This window comes from Chiloscyllium plagiosum, unplaced genomic scaffold, assembly GCF_037043375.1.
Source record: "Chiloscyllium plagiosum isolate Xiang-an unplaced genomic scaffold, Cpla_swu_hap1 HiC_scaffold_12, whole genome shotgun sequence".
In the NCBI taxonomy this organism is placed as follows: Eukaryota; Metazoa; Chordata; class Chondrichthyes; order Orectolobiformes; family Hemiscylliidae; genus Chiloscyllium; species Chiloscyllium plagiosum.
Genome location: NW_028270150.1, coordinates 20,287,830 through 20,309,665, shown reverse-complemented (window position 1 = coordinate 20,309,665; position 21,836 = coordinate 20,287,830). Strand labels below are relative to the sequence as shown.

The 21,836-nt window shown below is 48.3% G+C and overlaps 1 protein-coding gene across 1 annotated transcript in view; it reads left to right on the top strand.

Moving 5' to 3' along the window:
- LOC122555409 (ATP-binding cassette sub-family G member 1) overlaps nt 1–21,836 on the top strand; it is a 93,665-nt gene that overhangs the window by 22,807 nt on the left and 49,022 nt on the right. Inside the window, exons 3-6 of the mRNA XM_043701392.2 lie at nt 9,960–10,077; nt 16,730–16,862; nt 19,599–19,649; nt 21,618–21,763. Of these exons, the coding sequence (XP_043557327.1) occupies nt 9,960–10,077; nt 16,730–16,862; nt 19,599–19,649; nt 21,618–21,763 (448 nt within the window). The remainder of the gene's footprint in view (nt 1–9,959; nt 10,078–16,729; nt 16,863–19,598; nt 19,650–21,617; nt 21,764–21,836) is intronic.

Below are 21,836 nucleotides of genomic sequence, written 5' to 3'. Positions count from 1 at the left end.
AGATTTCTGGAGTGGGACTTGAACCATCAGCTGTTTTGATTTTAAGGCAAGCATATTGTTAATCCAACCACAGCTGATACAAACAAATACAGCTTTGTTCCTTTAAACCCAAAATGTGGGACATTATTGGTGAAGGTGGGGTGACTGGTGATCGGGAGGAGATTGTGTTTGGGTGAGGTTGAGTCTGCTGGGGCACTGCTAACCTCATGTTTTCAAGCAAGCAAGGAATCAATGTCAGCCTGGAAATTTACACAACAACCAGCTACCGTTTTCTATTTTAATTTGACCTTGTCGGCCAGCAGGCCAAATGGGTTTCTTCTTTAAGTACAGAGACTGAAATCTGACAGTGTCATAGAATCTCAACAGTGTGGAAGCAGCCATTCTGCCCATCGAGTCCACACCAACCCCTCTCTAAAGAGCATCCAACTCCCACCCACCTCCCTACCATAACCCTGTAACCTTGCATTTCCCATGGCTATTCCACCTAGCCTGCACACTACGCAGCAATTTAGCATGGCCAATCCACCTAACCTGCACATCTTTGGACTATGGGAAGAAACGGGATCACCTGGGAGAACCTACTCAGAAAGGGGGAGGTCCCTGGTACTGTGAGGCAGCAGAGCTAGCCACTGAGCTACGATGCTGTCTCCAGACCATCATCAGAGGTACAGCTTGGAAATTACTGCTGATCCCAATGGGCAAAAACGGAATGCATTCATATATAACCTGGCCCAGTCAGCATCTTTACTGTGAGCTTTAACCTGGGGCTGGGGTTTCGCTGCTGAGGGGAGACCTTTGTGGAGGTACATTTCCCAGTTTGTCGGACCGACCTCAATAGAAAGGCCATTGAGTGTCACAAACTTCACTTGGGGGATGAATGTGTGGGATAGACCTGCCGATCCAGAAACTAAATTGAAGTGGCCCCAGGCATAACTCCACAGTTAGGCAGACTGGTTAATAGCTGAAAATGTGTTGCTAGAAAAGCGCAGCAGGTCAGACAGCATGCAAGGAGCAGGAAAATCGACGTTTCGGGCATGAGCCCTTCTTCAGGAATGAGGAAAGTGTGTCCAGCAGGCTAAGATAAAAGGTAGGGAGGAGGGACTTGGGGGAGGGGCGTTGGAAGTGCGATAGGTGGTAGGAGGTCAAGGTGAGAGTGATAGGCTGGAGTGGGGGTGGGTGCGGAGCGGTCAGGAAGACGATTGCAGGTCAGGAAGGTGGTGCTGAGTTCGAGGGATTTGACTGAGACAAGGTGGGGGAGGGGAAATGAGGAAACTGGAGAAATCTGAGTTCATCCCTTGTGGTTGGACGGTTCTTAAGTGGAAGATGAGGCGCTCTTCCTCCAACCGTCGTGTTGCTATGGTCTGGTGATGGAGGAGTCCAAGGACCTGCATGTACTTGGTGGAGTGGGAGGGGGAGTTAAAGTGTTCAGCCACGGGGAGGTTGGGTTGGTTGGTCCGGGTGTCCCAGAGGTGTTCTCTGAAACGTTCCGCAAGTAGGCGGCCTGTCTCCCCAATATAGAGGAGGCCACATCGGATGCAGCGGATGCAATAGATGATGTGTGTGGAGGTGCAGGTGAATCTGTGGCAGACCTGGAAGGATCTCTTGGGGCCTTGGAGGGAAGTTAGGGGGGAGGTGTGGGCGCAAGTTTTGCATTTCTTGCGGTTGGAGGGGAAGGTGCCGGGAGTGGAGGTTGGGTTGGTGGGGGGTGTGGACCTGATGAGGGAATCACGGAGGGAGTGGTCTTTTCGGAACACTGATAGGGGAGGGGAGGGAAATATATCCCTGGTGGTGGGGTCCGTTTGGAGGTGGCGGAAATGATGACGGATGATACGATGGATCTGGAGGTTGGTGAGGTGGTAGGTGAGGACCAGTGGGGTTCTGTCCTGGTGGGATTGGAGGGGCGGGGCACAAGGGCGGAGGAGCGGGAAGTGGAGGAGATGCTGTGGAGGGCATCGTCAATCACGTCTGAGGGGAAATTGTGGTCTTTGAAGAAGGAGGCCATCTGGGTTGTTCGGTATTGCAATTGGTCCTCCCGGGAGCAGATGCGGCAGAGGCGAAGGAATTGGGAATATGGGATGGCATTTTTACAGGGTGGGAGGAGGTGTAGTCTAGGTAGCTGTGGAAGTCGGTCGGTTTATAGTAAACGTCCGTGTTGATTCGGTCGCCCGAGATAGAAATGGAAAGGTCTAGGAAGGGGAAGGAAGAGTCTGAGACAGTCCAGGTGAATTTGAGGTTGGGGTGGAAGGTGTTGGTAAAGTGGATGAACTGTTCAACCTCCTCGTGGGAGCACGAGGCAGCGCCGATACAGTCATCGATGTAGCGGAGGAAAAGGTGGGGGGTGGTGCCAGTGTAGTTGCGGAAGATGGACTGTTCCACATATCCTACGAAGAGGCAGGCATAGCTGGGGCTCATGCGAGTGTCCCTGGCTACTCCTTTGGTTTGGAGGAAGTGGGAGGATTGGAAAGAGAAGTTGTTCAGGGTGAGGACCAGTTCAGTCAGTCGAAGGAGGGTGTCAGGGAAGGGTACTGGTTGGTACGGCGGGAAAGAAAGAAGCAGAGGGCTTTGAGTCATGATGGGGGATGGAGGTGTACAGGGACTGGATGTCCATCGTGAAGATAAGGCATTGGGGACCGGGGAAGCAAAAATCATGGAGGAGGTGGAGGGCGTGGGTGGTGTCCCGAACGTAGGTGGGGAGTTCTTGGACTAAGGGGGACAGGACGGTGTCAGGGTATGCGGAGATGAGTTCGGTGGGGCAGGAGCAGGCGGAGACAATGGGTCGGCCGGGGCAGTCAGGTTTGTGGATTTTGGGCAGGAGGTAGAAACGGGCGGTGCGGGGTTGTGGAACTATGAGGTTGGAGGCGGTGGACGGGAGATGTCCTGAGGTGACGAGGTTATGGATGGTCTGGGAGATGATGGTTTGGTGGTGGGGGGTGGGGTCATGGTCAAGGGGGCAGTAGGAGGAGGTGTCCGCGAGCTGGCATTTAGCCTCAGCGGTGTAAAGGTCGGTGCGCCAAACTACTACCGCGCCTCCCTTGTCTGCCGGTTTGATAGTGAGGTTAGGGTTGGAACGGAGGGAGTGAAGGGGTGCACGTTCCGAGGGTGAGAGGTTGGAGTGGGTGAGAGGGGTGGAGAGGTTGAGGCGGTTAATGTCGCGGCGGCAGTTGGCTGTGAAGAGATCGAGGGCAGGTAAGAGGCCAGCATGGGGTGTGTTAGAGGCAGGAAAAGGGGTCGTCATAGGGTGGGCGAGAGTCCTGGTTGAAGAAGTAGGCGTGGAAGCGAAGGCAGCGGAAGAATTGTTCGATGTCACGCCGCGTGTTGAACTCGTTAATCCGAGAGCGTAGGGGGATGAAGGTGAGGCTTCTGCTGAGGACTGATCTTTCATCCTCAGAGAGGGGTAGTTCTGGAGGGATGGTGAAAACACGGCAGGGTTGGGAGACTGGTTACTAGGCCAGCGATTGGTTCTTTAGGACTTTATTCCAGTTTTATGAAAGTCTATTAGGGTTTCTATCTCCCCTCACCAGCCCCTACTCTCCACATCCTCCATGGCAATCCATACTGATTCATATTCCCCATCCACTCATCTCCCCTATACAGCCCCCATGCTAATTCATTGTCCCTCGTACACCAATGATGACTCATGGCTCTTCCATGTCCAGTCAGCTAATTTTTTAATTCACTTCTGGGGTGTGAGCATCACTGTATGGGCAAGTATTTATTGTCTATCCCTAGTTGCCCTTGAGAAGGTGGTGGTGAGCTGCCATCTTGAATCACTACAGTTCATGTGCTAAGACTTGACCCACAATGCCATTAGGGAGGGAATTCCAGGACTTTGACCCAGCGACAGTGAAGGAATGGCGATATGTTTCCAAATCAGGATGGTGAGTGGCTTGGAGGGGAACTTGCAGGCAGTGCTGTTCTGATGTATCTGTCCTTCCAGATGGAAGTGGTTGTGGGTTTGGAATGTGCTGTTTAAGGATCTTTGGTGAATTTCTGCAATGCATCTTGTCGACAGTACACACTGCTGCTACTGAGCGTCGGTGGTGGGAGGGAGTGGATTCTTGTGGATGTGGTGCCAATAATTTGGGATGCTTTGTACTAGATGGTGTCAAGCTTTGGGAGTCTTGTTAGAGCTGCATCCATCCAGACAAGTGGGGAGTATTTTGCCACACCCCTGACTTGTGCCTTGTAGATGGTGGACAGGGTTGGTGGACGGTGATGTCACTTCCGCCCCCATTGCCGCATGGACAACAGCCACCACCGACCATACAGCCTCCGCGATCGCCGCCCAGACAACCGCCTCCACGATCGCCAGGAAGACCATCGGCAACAGATACGTAACCGCTGCGGGATCCACGGCCACCGGGACCACCGCTGTTACTGCCCGGCGCGCCACTTCTGCCCCCGGAGTGGCCGTCGCCGCAGCCACTTCAGCCCCCAGTGACGTCACTCACCTGCTCAAGGACCACGTCGGCCCCACGTCAATCTCCGCCCCCACGTCGATCTCCGCCCCCACGACCGCCTCCGCCTCCAAGACTAACTCTGCCCCCGTGACTAACTCCACCCCCGTGACTAACTCCGCCCCCACTTCTAGCTCCAGCCCCACTCCAGGTCTTAGCTCCCAGCCCTGCCGTATTTTCACTATCCCTCCAGACCTCCCCCTCTCTGAGGATGAACGATCAGTCCTCAGCAGAGACCTCACCTTCATCCCCATACACTCCCGGATCAATGAGTTCGACACGCGGCTAGATATCGAGCATTACTTCTGCCGCCTTTGCCTCCGCGCCTACTTCTCCAATAAAGACTCTCGCCCACCCTCTGACGACCCCTTCTCCCGTCTCCAACACACCCCATCCACCGAGATACGCCATGCTGGCCTCTTACCTGCCCTCAATCTCTTTATATCCAACTGCCGCCCCGTAATTGACCACTTCAATCTGTCCACCCCCTTCACCCACTCTCACCCTCTCAACACGCAGCCCTCCACTCCCTCCACTCCAACCCCAACCTCACCATCATACTGGCAGACAAGGGAGGCGCAGTAGTAGTTTGGCGCACATCTTTACACCGCTGAAGCTAGACGTCAGCTCGCGGACACCTCCTCATACTACACCCTTGACTATGACCCCACCTCACACCACCAAACCATCATCTCCCAGACCATCCATAACCTCATCACCTCAGGGGACCTCCAATCCACCACCTCCAACCTCATAGTCCCACAACCCCGCACCGCCCGTTTCTACTTCCTACCCAAAATCCACAAACCTGACTGCCCCGGCTGACCCATTGTCTCAGTTTGCTCCTGCCCCACCGAACTCATCTCTGCATACCTCGACACGGTCCTGTCCTCCTTAGTCCAAGAACTCCCCACCTACGTTCGGGACACCACCCTCGCCCTCCACCTCCTCCATGATTTTCGCTTCCCCGGCCCCCAATGCCTTATCTTCACGATGGACATCCAGTCCCTGTACACCTCCATCCCCCATCACGAAGGACTCAAAGCCCTCCGCTTCTTCCTTTCCCACCAAACCAACTAGTACCCTTCCACTGACACCCTCCTTCGACTGACTGAACTGGTCCTCACTCTTAACAACTTCTCCTTCCAATCCTCCCACTTCCTCCAAACCAAAGGAGTAGCCATGGGCACCCGCATAGGCCCTAGCTATGCCTGCCTCTTTGTCGGATATGTGGAACAATCCATCTTCCGCAACTACACTGGCCCCACCCCCCACCTTTTCCTCCGCTACATCGATGATTGTATTGGCGCTACCTTATGCTCCCACGAGGAGGTTGAACAGTTCATCCACTTTACTAACACCTTCGACCCCAACCTCAAATTTACCTGGATCATCTCAGACTCCTCCCTCCCCTTCCTAGATCTCTCCATTTCTATCTCGGGCAAACGAATCAACACAGACATTTACTACAAACCGACTAACTCCCACAGTTACCTAGCTTACACCTCCTCCCACCCTGCCCCCTGAAAAAATGCCATCCCATATTCCCAATTCCTTCGCCTCTGCCGCATCTGCTCCCAGGAGGACCAATTCCACTACTGAGCAACTCAAATGGCCTCCTTCTTCAAAGACCGCAATTTCCCCTCCGATGTGGTCGATGACGCTTTCCACCGCACCTCCTCCACTTCCCGCACCTCCGCCTTTGAGCCCCGCCCCTCCAATCGCCACCAGGACAGAATCCAACTGGTCCTCACCGACCACCCCACCAACCTCCGGATACATTGTATCATCCTCCGTCATTTCCGCCACCTCCAAACAGACCCCACCACCAAGGATATATTTCCCTCTCCACCCCTATCAGCATTCAGGAGAGATCACTCCCTCCGCGACTCCCTCGTCAGGTCCACACCCCCTATCAACCCAACCTCCACTCCCGACACCTTCCCCTGCAACCGCAAGAAATGCAAAACTTGCGCCCACACCTCCCCCCTTACTTCCCTCCAAGGCCCCAATGGATCCTTCCATATCCGTCACAAATTCACCTGCACCTCCACACACATCATTTACTGCATCCGCTGCACCCAATGTGGTCTCCTCTACATTGAGGAGACAGGCCGCCTACTTGTGGAACGTTTCAGGGAACACCTCTGGGACACCCGGACCAACCAACCCAACCGCCCCGTGGCTGAACACTTTAACTCCCCCTCCTACTCCGCAAATGACATGCAGGTCCTTGGCCTCCTCCATTGCCAGACCTTGGTCACACGACGCCTGGAGGAAGAGCACCTCATCTTCTGCCTAGGAACCCTACAACCACAAGGGATGAATACAGATTTCTCTAGCTTCCTCATTTCCCCTCCCCCTCCCCTTATCTCAGTCCCAACCCTCGGATTCAGCACCGCCCTCTTGACCTGCAATCTTCTTCCCGACCTCTCCACCCCCCACTCCCTCTCTGGCCTATCACCCTCACCTTAACCTCCTTCCACCTATCGTATTCCCAGCGCCCCTCCCCCAAATTCCGTCCCCCCTACCTTTTATCTCAGCCCGCTTGGCACACCAGCCTCATTCCCGAAGAAGAGCTTATGCCCGAAATGTCGATTCTCCTGCTTCTCAGATGCTGCCTGGCCTGCTGTGTTTTTCCAGCACCACATTTTTCAACTCTGGTACTCCAGCATCTGCAGTCCTCACTTTCTCCAGGGTTGGTGGAGTCAGGATGTGAGTTAGTCACTGCAGTATTCCTAGCCTCTGACCTGCTATAAGCATTAAAGGTACTAAATACAAAACCAATGGGTCTTAGAATAGCAATGGTATGTGTGGAATCTCTCAGGAAAAAAAACACCCATTCATAAGGCCTGTTTCTCAAACTATAGAAAATTGTCAATCAGACACACCATGACATTATCAATAATGGAGCTTCAAACACTTCCACACCTCTTATTCTTGTGCAAGTCAAACATTGTGGCATTGGCAAAAAAGACCATGAAAAGAACAGCTCTCTCATCCATCCAGATCTACTGGAAGACTTCCTATCCTTGCCCTCATTATAGCTGCCTGGCTCAGAGCCGAGACCCAGTCAAAGATTATCTCTGTGAGGTTGTTCTGTTTTGACAGCTGGCGAGAATCATTAACTTTGTTTGATTATGTCTTTCTGTGGTTATACGAAGGCGTTGTCAGACGTGCTGAAATTGTTCCATTGGATATTCATTTCAGATTTCCCATTATCCATGGTATCAGAGTGATGTTATAGTTTTGTTACATATAGCATACTCTTGTGCTCTATTGGTGTTGGAGAAAGGGTAACTCTCCCTTCTGATGGCTTGTGGACTCTCCAAGGGTTTTATCCTTGGAGGGGTAGTCTCCCCTCTTAACTATGAAAGACTTTATCTGTTTATATGCTTCTGCTAGAAGATTCTATTACATCAAGCAGTGAGCCTTGTAAGACTCCATTCCGTGTGTATCAGGCATCAGGAGTGCAGGTGTTGGTCTATAGAGCAAATATTCTGTTGGTACCTGCCGCTTTCCTGCATGTGTAGTTGACCCCTTCTCAAAATTGACTCGGAAATGCTAGAGAGTGAGAGCTTTCAGCTCCACTTAGGAGCGAGCCTGAAACTGAAGCTGTGCCCAAGCACAAATGGTGCCTCAGTCCCAATCCTACCACCCCGCACTTCTCCATAGGCGGTTTCCCGGAGGCTGGGATCACAATTAGCAGAACTACCCAGCTGAAAAGGGTGGGCTGCCCTTAAGGACATGGGCAGCATGGTGGCTCAGTGGTTAACACTGCTGCCTCATCGCATCTGGGACTCAGGTTCAATTCTAACCTTGGGTGACTGCGTGGAGTTTGTACATTCTCCCCGTGTCTGTGGGGGTTTCTGCTGGGTACTCCGGTTTCCTCCCACAGTCCAAAGCCATGAAGGTTAGATAGATTGGCTGTGGTGTAGTGTCCAGTGATGTGCAGGTTAGGTGGATAAGCCATGGTAAATGCAGGCTATGGAGATAGGTTGGGGGGTAGGATCTGGGTGGGATGCTCTTTGAAGGGTCAATGCAGATTTGATAGGCTGATTGGCCTCTTTCAGTACTATAGGGATTCTATGATATCTAAAGGCCTATTGCACACCAGTGAGGCTTCAGTGCTTGGGACAACTGCCTGGAGGCAGTCTCTGGGTCTTTCAGTCCGAGTCCAGAATGACTCTTTTTCAGAACCTGACTCAGTCTGAGGGGCTTCCATTGGAGCTGAAACAGAAATCACTGGGAAAATTCAGCAGGTCTGGCAGCATCTGAGGAGAGAGAAACTGAGTTAACATTCTGGGTCCTGTCACCCTTCCTCAGAACTGAAGTTCTACAGGTCCTGAAGGAGCCTTCACTGGACAATCATTCCACCTGTATTTGTTATCACTCAGCGACCTCTTTCTGACCTCTGACCTTCATCGATCCTGACCATTTAGTTGCTTACTATTTCAGCTCACTGTCTCGCTGTCAAGCTGACATCCTTTCTGCAGCGCTCCAGTGAAACCCAATATCAACTGGAGCAACAGCACCTAATTTTCCATCTAGACAATTAAAACCTTCAGGACTCAGCATTGAGTTCACAACTTCACAGCAGCAAACAGTCTTCTGTCTTGATTAACCACCAGCTCAAAGTGTTACGTTGACATGGTTTTGCTCTCAACAGAGCTGACCAATTTTCAACTATTCACACCTACCATTAACACCTATTCTGCATTATTATACCTCCTCCACCATTGCTAGCACTCCCTTTTGCATGGTGGCTCAATGGTTAGCACTGCTGCCTCACAGCACCAGGGACCCAGGTTCAATTCCTGCCTCGGGCAACTGTCTGTGTGGAGTTTGCACATTCTCCCAGTGTCTTCGTGGGTTTCCTCCGGGTGCTCCGGTTTCCTCCCACAGTCCAAAGATGTGCAGGTCAGGTGAATTGGCCATACTAAATTGCCCGTAGTGTTAGGTGCATTAGTCAGGGGTGAATGTAGGGGAATGGGTCTGGGTGGGTTACCCTTCGGAGGGTCGGTTGGGCTGAATGGCCTGTTTCCACACTGCAGTGAATATAATCTAATCACCATCTCGCTCCTTTTCCTCTTTTCTCCACAGCATTTTCCAGCCCACTTTAGTCCTGAGAAAAGGGTCATATTGGACTCAAAATGTTCATTCTGTTTCTCTCTCCAAAGGTGCTGCCAGACCTGCTTAGCTTCTCCAGCACTTCCTGTTTTATTTTAGAAAATCTCCAGTATCTGCAGTTCTGTGTTTTTATTTAAGATAACCCCTTGCTGCATGGGTCCTTCCTACACAATGTTGGCTTGTGACCAACATTCTCTCAACCTTTCAACCTGACGTCAGGGTCTCAATAACAAAGGGCAAACTCCTGTGGCTAACTGAGAAAAGTGTTCCATTTGCCAGCCCGAACATTGGATAATAAATGACTGAGTTATGTTTTCAGCAAAGTATTCATATTAACATTCATGTTCCATATGTTTTTGTTCGCCTCAATAGGTTACAAGACTCTACTGAAGGGTATCTCGGGCAAATTTAGCAGTGGAGAGCTCATCGCTATCTTAGGTCCCTCAGGAGCCGGGAAATCAACGCTCATGAATATTCTGGCAGGTTACAGGTAAGAGGAAATTAGTCCATCTGCTGAAAAGGCCAGCAACCATCTCAACATTACAAGGAACAGATTTCCCATGAAACCCATACCTTGATGACCAGTCAGTTTCCTTTTTGGGAAGTACATACATTACAGGACAGGCACGTGGTACTCTCGAATAATATGCTCACCCTCGCTGTGGACACACACTTCAGGGCGAGCCACTTGGCTGAGGGTGGTCAGTCCCGGAGTGGACTGCACAGAGGAAGGACAGGAGGCCGTTTAAAAGGGGGGAAGAAATGGTGCGAGTGATGTCCCCCAGTTGTTGTACAGACCCTGGCGTACATTACATTACAGCCACCAAGTGTGTAAAGCAAAAGAGTCTGAAATGAAAGTATGCAGTAATTTGGCTTGCAGTGGAAAACTTTATTTTAATTTCTCTTCCAATGGCATCTCTATATTTATAAAAGGATATATGAGTCGAGTATAGAGCTGTGACTTGTAAACTCTGTACTGTCTGTTCTGATATAATGTGATAGTTCCTTTTCCGTGCTATTTCACGTTACAACAAAATCATATAATATCCATATCATTTAAACAAATGGGACTGGAATCGCATTATAGCCAATACAGGCAAGGAATGTCCGTGTTTTACAAATAATGGTCTAGATCCTCCAATCTCATGATAGCCAGTACACGTTGAAGTAATGTGCATTATAGCAGAACCGACGGTTTGACATTCGATATATATGTGTTACTGGTTAGTGAATGTGCTATGGTACATAGTGCATTGAACTATACCACTGGTCCTTCACTTCTGGGATAGGTCTCCTAGTCTCCGCTAGCTGGAAAGGTTTTAACCTGAAATGAGATTGGCGATACTCAGCCTGTTCCCAATGGGCTTAGCTCCAAACTTTGAGTTTTCTTCAAGAAAAGGGACAGGCTGTCAAAGCTGTCCATCAGGACACACTCAAGAATGACAAATTTTGAAGGGAGCAACAAATTTCTACTACATAAACAAAGCGGCCTGATCAGATTCTGTTTAGTTGAAGCATTGCCATGGAGAATGCACCAAGAAACCATTGCCCCCAATGCTTCTCTTTAATTTAAAACAGACACAATGCTTGAACGTCTTTCTGTTCCTCTGCAGAGAACAGATTTCTTGCATCCTTCAATATAAACATATTGAGCAAGTGTGACTGAGCTAGGTTGAGAGCCTGACTGATAAAGAACCCAGAATAAGTATCCAAAACAGAAATTGCTGGAAAGTCGCAGCAGGTCAGGCAGGATATGTGGAGAGCTGAACCAGAGTTGAACTCAATATTGAGTCTAGAAAGCTGTAGGGTTCCCAGGCAGAATTGAGGTGCTGTTCTTCCAACTTGTGCTGAGCTTCACTGGAGCACTGCAGCAAGCCTGAAACAGAGATGTTGGCCAGGGAACAGGATGGGGTGTTGAAGTAGCAGGCAACTGGAGGCTTAGGGCCTTTCTTGCGGACAGAACATAGGTGTTCTGCAAAGTGATCAGCCAGTCAACATTTTGTTTCCCCAACGTAGAGAAGACCATATTACGAGCAGTGAACGCAGTAGACTAGATTGAGTGAACTGTAGTAAAGCATTGTTTCACCTGGAAGGTATATTTAGGCCATTGGATACTGAGGAGGGAGGGGATAAATGGACGGGTATTACACCTTGAGTGGTTGCAGGGGGAGGGCGGTCGGGGAGCTGGGTTGGTGGAGTGGAGGGAGTGAAGGAGGAGTGGACGAGGGTTTCCCAGAGGGAGTGGTCCCTGTGGAAGGCTGACAAGGGAAGGGAGGGGGATATGTGTCTGGTGGTGGCAGCAATAACGGGGCTAATGATTTTCTGGTGGTGGATGCAGGTGGAATGGTTGGTAAGGACAAGGGAAACCCTGTTGCTGCTGTGGGAGGGAAGAGAGGGGGTGAGGACTGAACTGTGGGAGATGGATCAGACCCGGTTGAGGACCCAGTCAACAATGGTGCTTGGGAATCCTTGGTTGAGGAAGAAGATGGACATTTTGGAGGTTCCCTTTTTGACATTTGCATCATGCGAACATATGTGACAGAGACGGAGGAACTGGGAGAATAGCATAAAGTCTTGACAGGAAGTAGACTGTGAGGATGCATGGTCGAGGTAACTGGGAATCAGTGGTTTTGCAATGGATATTGGTGGTCAACCTAGGCCCAGAAATGGAAACAGAGAAAAACAAAGGAGTAGTTGGAGATGGACCAGGTGAAGGTGAGAACAGGGTGGAAATTTGAAGCGAAATTGATAAACGTTTCCAATTCTGGAGGAGAGAGGGAATCGGCACCAATGATATCTTTGATATACTAGAGACAGAGCTGCGGGTGGAGGCCAGAATAGGACTGGAACAAAAAGACAAGCATCACTGAGGCCCATGGTCACCCTCTGACCTGAAGAACATGAGAGGAGTTAAAGGGCAAGTTGTTCAGAGTGAGGATGGGCCCGGCCAGGCGAAGGAAGAGGCTGGTGGGGGGTGGGGACAGTTCAGGCCTTTGTTCCAGGAAGAAGCAGAGAGCCCTGAGACCATCCTGGTGGCGGGTGGACCTGTAAAGGGATTGGACGTTCATGGTAAAGAGGAGATGGCTGGAGCCTGTGAACTGGAAAGTCTGAAACTGATAGAAAGCGTCAGAGAAATCATGGATGTAAATGGGAAGGGACTGGAGAAGGAGAGAGAGAAAAAAAAAATCAAGTTGAGGTAGGAAAATCTGAGTGCTGTGGGACAGGAGCAGGTAGAAACAAAGGGTTTGCCCAGGCGGTCCTGTTTGTGGATTTTAGGAGGAGCTGTGTGGGTTCGGGGATCTATGGGGTAGGGCAGATCACCCAGATGAAATGAGGTTATGACCATTATGGATAAAGTAGCCTGATGTTCCATGGTAGGCTCATGGTCCAGGGGGAGATAGGAGGAGGTATCTGAGAGCTGGCGCTCAGCCTTCACAAGGTCAGAGTGAGTCCACCACACAACAACAACGACTCTTATCAGCAGGCTGAATTACAAAGTCAGGGTTGGATCTGAGTGCAGCCAGTTCGGTTGGAACCAGTTAAGGGGGGGCGGAGGGGAACGTAGAGAGATTGAAACGACAAATGCCACATCGACAGCTCTCGATGAACAGGTTGGGTGCACGTGAGGCCCGAAAGGGGTGTCCAGATGGAGTGTTGGAGGTGAACAAAGGTGCATGTAGGACAGGGAAAGGACTCTTGTCCAAAGAAATAGGCACAGAGGCAAAGGTGAGGGAAGAAGAGTTCAAAGTCATAATTGGTATCGATAAGGTGAGAGGAGAAAAATTGAGAAAGGACATGAGGGGCAACTCTTTTACATAAAGTGGTTCAAGTGTGGAATGAACTGCCAGAGAAAGTGATGGATGCAGGTACAGTTACAATGATTAAAAGACGTTTGGATAAGTTCACGAATAGGAAAGGTTTGGAGGGATGTGGGCCAAGTGCAGGCAGGTGGGAGTAGTTTAGTTTGGGGATATGGTCAGCATGGACTAGTTGGACTGAAGGGTCTGTTTCCATGCTGCGTAAGTGGATGACCAAGAGAGGGCACAATGCTGACCAAAGTAGGAAGTGGAGAAGTGTTGGCAGCACAATTAAGACCCTAAGACATAGGAGTGGAAGTAAGGCCATTCGGCCCATCGAGCCCACTCTGCCATTCAATCATGGCTGATGGGCATTTCAAGGAGAAAGTGAGGACTGCAGATGCTGGAGATCAGAGCTGAAAATGTGTTGCTGGAAAAGCGCAGCAGGTCAGGCAGCATCCAAGGAGCAGGATAATCGACGTTTTCCGAAACGTCGATTCTCCTGTTCCCTGGATGCTGCCTGACCTGCTGCGCTTTTCCAGCAACACATTTTCAGCTCTGATGGGCATTTCAACTCCACTTACCCGCATTCTCCCCGTAGCCCTTAATTCCTTGTGACATCAAGAATTTATCAATCACTGCCTTGAAGACATTTAGCGTCCCGGCCTCCACTGCACTCTGCGGCAATGAATTCCACAGGCCCACCACTCTCTGGCTGAAGAAATGTCTCCGCATTTCTGTTCTGAATTTACCCCCTTTAATTCTAAGGCTGTGTCCATGGGTCCTAGTCTCCTCGCCTAACGGAAACAATTTCCTAGCATCCACCCTCTCCAAGCCATGTATTATCTTGTAAGTTTCTATTAGATCTCCCCTTAATCTTCTAAACTCCAATGAATACAATCCCAGGATCCTCAGCCGTTCCTCATATGTTAGACCTACCATTCCAGGGATCATCCGTATGAATCTCCGCTGGACACGTTCCAGTGCCAGTATGTCCTTCCTGAGGTGTGGGGACCAAAACTGGACACAGTACTCCAAATGGGGCCTAACCAGACTTTATAAAGTCTCAGTAGCACAACAGTGCTTTTATATTCCAACCCTCTTGAGATAAATGACAACATTGCATTCGCTTTCTTAATCACGGACTCAACCTGCATGTTTACCTTTAGAGAATCCTCGATTAGCACTTCCAGATCCCTTTGTACTTTGGCTTTACGAATTTTCTCACCATTTAGAAAGTAGTCCATGCTTGTATTCTTTTTTCCAAAGTGCAAGACCTCGCATTTGCTCACATTGAATTCCATCAGCCATTTCCTGGACCACTCTCCCAAACTGTTTAGATCCTTCTGCAGCCTCCCCACTTCCTCAGTGCTACCTGCCTGTCCACCTAACTTTGTATCATCGGCAAACTTCGCTAGAATGCCCCCAGTCCCTTCATCCAGATCATTAATATATAATGTGAACAGCTGCGGCCCCAACACTGAACCCTGTGGGACACCGCTTGTCACTGGCTGCCATTCCGAAAAAGATCCTTTTATCCCAACTCTCTGCCTTCTGTCAGACAGCCAATCCTCAATCCATACCAGTAGCTCACCTTGAACACCATGGGCCCTCACCTTGCTTAGCTGCCTCCCGTGTGGCACCTTATCAAAGGCCTTTTGGAAGTCTAGATAGACCACATCCACTGGGTTTCCCTGGTCTAACCTACTTGTCACCACTTCAACGAATTCCAAGAGGTTTGTCAGGCACGACCTCCCCTTACTAAATCCATGTTGACTTGTTCTAATCCAACCCTGCTCTTCCCAGAATTTAGAAACCTCTTCCTTAACGATGGATTCTAGAATTTTACCAACAACCGAGGTTAGGCTAATTGGCCTATAATTTTCCATCTTTTGTCTTGATCCTTTCTTGAACAAGGGGGTTACAACAATGGTCTTTCAATCATCCGGGACTTTCCCTGACTCCAGTGACCTTTGAAAAATCTCAACCAACGCCTCTGCTATTTCCTCAGCCACCTCCCTCAGAACTCTAGGATGTAGCCCATCGGGGCCAGGAGATTTATCAATTTTAAGACCTTTTAGCTTTTCTAGCACTTTCTCTTTTATAATGGCAACCATACTCAACTCAGCCCCCTGACTCCCTTCAATTGTTGGGATATTACTCACGTCTTCCACTGTGAAGACTGACGCAAAGTACTTATTAAGTTCTCCTGCTATTTCCTTAGCAGGAATTGCTAAATTGCCAAATCAGGAGGTTTCCAGGAGGTTTCATCACACAATGTACCTTCTCCAACACCCTTTCTAATTCTCACAATCTGTCCCCAATAGGTCAGTCCCTATGGTGTGCTGCAAACAGTTAAGATGTGAAAAAAATTCTTTGCTAGCCATTTGGATAAGCCTTTTCCCCCATCAGCGATAATTTTAGACCTGAATTGCTCAGACAATATATTTTATTGCTCGCCTACAAAATCAGAAATTGCTGGAAAAACTCAATAAGTCAGGCAGCATCCATGAAGAGGAAGCAGAGCTAACATTTGAGGTTAATTTATTGCTCCTTTCGTATAATTTAACGCTTGATATTGTTCAGGCGATCAGCCTTTAAATTTAGCAATGTCAGAAAATTGACAGCCCTAGATTTGACAGGGAACCTCAGGGGTAATACAGATATACCTACTGCTGCCTGTTCAGGCATGAAGTTACTAAAGCAGGTGCCTTATTGGAAGCAGGTGGAGAGAGTTTAAATTTGCATTTCATTGCTGCTATTCCTGACCTGTGCAAAACAGCATTTTGAAGACCCTGCAAGAGTTGATATTTATTGTAAGTTAATTGTTTGGTGGGTGGCACGGTGCCTGAGTGGTTAGCACTGCTGCCTCACAGCGCCAGGCACCTGAGCACGATTCCAGCCTTGGGTAACTGTCTGTGTGGAGTTTGCACATTTTCCCCATGTCTGCGTGGGTTTCCTCTGGGTGCTCCGGTTTCCTCCCACAGTCCAAAAATGTTCAGGTTAGATGGATTGGCTGTCCTGACTTGCTCATAGTGTCCAGGGATGTGCAGGCTGGGTAAGTTAGCCATGGTCAGAAAGTGTGGTGCTGGAAAAGCACAGCCGATCAGGCAGCATTGGAGGAGCCAAAGAGTTGACATTTTGAACATAAGCTCTTCATCAGGAATGCCGTTCCCACAGGAATGTGTTAGCAGTGGGAAATGGCGGGGGTTACAGGGATAAGGTGGATCTGGGTGGGATGCTCTTCGGACTCAGTGTAAACTCAAAGGGTTGAATAGCTTGCTTCTGCACTGTAGGGATTCTGTGATAGTACCTCCTCTATCTTGTTTTTGTAATTAATTCCAGGGAAAGTGGAATGAAAGGTGAGCTCCTGATTAATGGGCACCCGCGAGATCTCCGATCCTTCCGGAAAGTGTCATGTTACATCATGCAGGATGACATGCTGCTCCCTCACCTCACTGTTCATGAGGCGATGATGGTAAGTCTGCGATAAAGGCAACAAGAACCCCTCATATTCATTGCATTGAAGTCACTTTGAAAAATATCTCAAGGCACTCTGTGGGTATATTGACGGCCAACTGATTCACATGAAATACGAGCAAGTTTGGTCAAGGAGGGGATGTTAAAGGAGGAGAAAAAGAAATAGAGAGGTAAAGAAATTTAGTGAGTAATGCAGGAATATCAGAGGGAGCTTGGACAGGAGGAAGTTACAGACGGTAGTGAGGATAGGTTCCACATAGAAGCAGAGGGAGGTCAGAATGGGAAAAGATACTTCAGCTCGGTCAGCTCTATCCATTAGCCTCCTCCATTTCTTTTTCATTTTCACACTCCAAGGTAGGTAGGCTTTATTTCCTTGTTCCCTACCGACTGGGAATTGTAATTATTGCCAATTTTCACAGAATTAGTCAAATGTTCTTTCACTTTAATTGAGACCCTGAAAGAAAGAAATGAAGCCCAAAGATCAGATTCTTCTCATGGTGCAGGATGTAGCTGGATCCTGAACGTAGGTCATTCAGCCCCTCCATCCTGTACTAAGAGACAATCCCTCCCTGATGTCACTGCTCTCTAACTTCCCTCCCTGATGTCACTGCTCTCTAACTCTAACTTCCTTTACCCCTACTACAATTGCGCGTACCCTATTCTGATTAACTCCACCTTTGGCCATGTCTCCAATTGCCTTAGCCCAAAGCAGCATGGTGGATCTGGATGTCCGTTCCTTGTGGCCATAGTGGCCGTGGTTTTATCAAAGGCTTCATCAGCGATGTGTCTGGCCGTTGCACTGGGCGGCATTGCTGCGGTTTCAGAGGTGGTTATAGCGGCGGTGGCATAGCAGTTCTGGTTCGTTCCTTGTGGCTGTGGCAGCAACATGGCAGCTTCAGATGGTGACTTGAGCAATGGCGACTTGGTGGGTCTGGTCTGTCCCTCCTTGCTATGCAGTAGCTTTGGAGTTGGCTTCAGCGTTGGCAGCGCGGTGGGTCTGGAAATCCTTGATTAGGCAGCCTCAGAATGCTTTCGGCAGCAGCATCCCATCGCCTCTCCATAAACTCAGATTGCCACGCAGGGAAAACAAATGATGAACCTTGTCCAAACTTAGTCTCATTTATTTATTTTTATAATTTCTGTAATTAAAGTGGAGCAGAATTGTGGTGACTTATACACATCTCACTGTATTTTCGTAAGTAAAAGTGACAATAAGTTAACATTATATTCTCTAAATTCCCCAATAACATCACCTCTATCACCCTTCTCTCGATCTGCTTTAAAATGTGTCTCCTTGACCAAGTTTTTGTTTACCTGTTCTAAGTTCTGTCAATTTACTCAGTGTGTGATCTCTGTTAGTTTTATGTTTATCTCATACATCATGAGACTTGGCTTTACATTTTATCTGACAATGCACTTAGTCAAAGTGCTATACAAATCAGTTGAACTGGAGCAAATCTAAACCTCAACTTCTCCTTCATGTTTTTAATTTTATATCTACATACCCTACAGAAACAACTCTCTCCATATCCATGTCACTCGCGTCAAGTACTTGCTCATAATAAGTTAAAGTATTCTTGTTGACGGGGCGGCATAGTGGCTCAATGGTTAGTACTCCTGCCTCACAGCACCAGGGTCCCAGGTTCAATTCCAGCTTCAGGCAACTGTCTGTGTGAAGTTTGCACAGCCTCCCTATGTCTGCGTGGGTTTCCCCCAGGTGCTCTGGTTTCCTCCCACAGTCCAAAGATGTGCAGGTCAGGTGAATTGGCCATGCTAAATTGCTCGTAGTGTTAGGTACATTAGTCAGAGGGAAATGGGTCTGGGTGGGTTGCTCTTCAGAGGGTTGGTGTGGATTTGTTGGGCCGAAGGGCTTGTTTCCACACTGTAGGGAATCTAATCAAACTTGGTGGGCTGAATAGTCTCTTCTGTGCTGTATGACTGTAATCCACATACATGTGGGGAGTGAGTTCTTTCTGATTTCAATTCTCAAGTGCTCGATTTTAAGAATATACCTTCGTATTCCGGATTCTCCCAGAATTTATGGTGGGATACAATTGAGCCACATTGCACTGACTTTTCAAAGACCATCCAATTTTGAACAGCAAGAAAAGTGCAATCATTTAAAAGCACAAGTGCACCAGCTGGCCTGGCAAACAAGAGGCATTGTTTACACATGCCTAAGGTAGAGGTGAAGTTATTTGCAAATGTGTATAAGGATTTTTGTGATGAAGTGTTAGTATTGCTACTTCTGAGCTCTGGGTCCTACCAGTTGCAGAGGTGTGGTGATCCCATCTCTGAGCAGGTTGATGAGAAAATAGCTTTTGAAGGGTTAAAGCCCGATTCAGGTTCTTTCTGAAATACAAACAGTTCTCAGGTTCTCTTCCTCAGTCTGTGTGGACATTGGTTTTCTACGGTGAAGCCACAGTACAATCTGTTGGGTCTAATTCATGTGACTTTTCTTCATACTATATTGTTTCTACAGCAGGGATTATACTGCCACATTTGCACTCGTGTGGGTATTAATCTGATGTGAATTGGTAGAGCTGAACATGCTAATGATAAGCCTTGTGGGGATGCTTCTGGTGGCAAATTTATACTGAGCTGAGTTTCCATCTCCTGCCATATAGCTCCTGCCTCCTAGCATGATGCTGCTCTTTGTGGATGTTGATGGCAGGACTGAAGCTCTTGTCTAAGTTTTACTGCAATTCTATGTTCGTTATTTGTTGTCTTTCAGGTTTCAGCTAACCTGAAGCTCCAGGAGAAAGATGAAGGTCGAAAAGAAATGGTGAGTCCCTGTCTCAGAGTTTGAGGTATTTTCTCCGACTGCTTCCACTTTCAAGTTATTTTGCTGATCTTGCCAAGGTGGTGCCAAAATCCAATCAATAAAGCAACAGGTTCATTGCGATGGTGAAAGAATCGCAGAAAAAAGTCAAGCATGAAAGAAGGACCTTTGGCCAAAGTTTACAAACTTTGTTTGGATGGATAGATCGGATAGTTGGAGTCTTTTTCCCAGGGTAGAAATGTCAACTATGAGGGGACGTCGGTTTAAGGTAAAAAGGGGAAAGTTGAAAGGAGATGTGGTGGCAGGTTTTTTACACAGAGGATGGTGAGTGCCTGGAATGTGCTGCCAGAGGAGGAGACAGATACAATGGCAATGTTAAAGAGGCAGGGAGACAGATACATGAATAGGAAGGGACGAGAGGGATATGGATCGTATAGAGGCAAAAGGTTTTTAGTTTAGAAAGGCTTCATATGTCAGTGTTCCTGACGAAGGGTTTATGCCTGAAACATCGATTCTCTTGCTCCTCAGACGCTATCTGACTGGCTGTGCTTTTCCAGTGCCACACTGTTAAATCTGTTCCTGTGCTTTACTGTTCTTTATTCTTCTTTGTCCTTTGGGTCCATCATAGCTCCTCTCTGCAGAATTCAAATCAAACAGTTCAGTGTCCTGCCGCAAACTGAACCAAACTTTCATTTGCCTGTTGAATAGGCTGGTCTGTCATCTCTAGAAAAGAGAACACTGAGGGCTGACCTACTAGGGGACTTAACGGTTATGTAAAACGCTGATAGGATAGACATAGGAAAGGTACCATGGCTTAAATATTAAGACTTTGGGGAAGTCTATTGGTAATAAGTTCAAAACAATCTTTCATGAGGATGAAGGTGTCACTGGTGAGGCCAGCATTTCTTACCCACCCCCAATTACCAAAGTCCGAACCAGCCAATCCAGAGGGCAGCTAAGAGTCAACCACATTTATCTGGGTCTGGATTCAGCAGGTAAGAATTTATTTTTTATTCATTAATGGGATAATTACCCAGAAGGTAGTTAAGAATTAACCACAATGCTGTGGAACTGGAGTCACATGTAGACCAGACTGAGTAAAGATGGCAGTTTCCTTCCCTAAGGGACATTAGTGAACCGGGTGGGTTTTTCCCGACAATTGATTGATGGTCATCATTCGATTCTTAATTTTTAAGACTTATTAAAATTGACTTCAAATACCACAATGTCGTGTGGCAGGATTCAAAGGTGGGTCTCCAGAGCGTTATCTGGGTCTCAGGATTAACAGTCCTAATAATAATATCACTCGGCCATTGTGGATGACTGAGTTCCTTCCCTAAAGAACATTAGTGAACCAGATGGATTTTTTTAACAACAAAGTATGTGGTTGTTAAATTCCAGATTTATTTTCACCATCTGCAATAGTTCGATTTACTCGATGCCCACAGCACTGGTCTGGCTCTCTGGATTACTATTCAAGTGACATCACCCCCACATCCCTTATGGGAAAGTCAGATGAAATTTGGTTACATCAATTACATTTACTATGTGGTGTACCTGGGTTGTGAAGCACAGAATGAATTAAGTATGGGCGATATAAGCATGTGAGACAGAGAATAGAATAAAAGATCATGCTGATATGATTAGATTGAGAAGGGTGGAAGGAGGCTTGTGTGGCACATAAGCACAAACCAGCATGGACCATTTGGGCTGAATGGCCTGCTTTTGTGCTGTACTTTGATGCAATTTTATGCCACTACCTAATGTGTCACATTCTGGAACAATTTCATTTCAATGTCTCAGTTTGCAGGGAGTTCTCTGTGCACCACCTGGTCCGGCTAAGACTGGCCTTCCGAATTTCATCCTTTTTTTGTGACGTTCTTTTCAAATCCAATGCGAAAGACGTGTTATAAGCCTGGCAGCTGCCCTTCTGAGCTGATCCGTTGTGGTATCACATGTGTTTCCCGATAGGTGAAGGAGATTCTAACAGCACTTGGCCTCTTAGAATGTGCCAACACTCGGACTGGCAACCTTTCTGGAGGGCAGAGAAAGCGTCTTGCCATTGCTCTTGAGCTGGTGAACAACCCTCCGGTCATGTTTTTTGATGAGCCTACCAGGTACTTTATTCTTCCTTACATTTCAGTGCAAGCTTCATAAATTGTGGATGGAGCAGGCAATTTTAGACTGGTG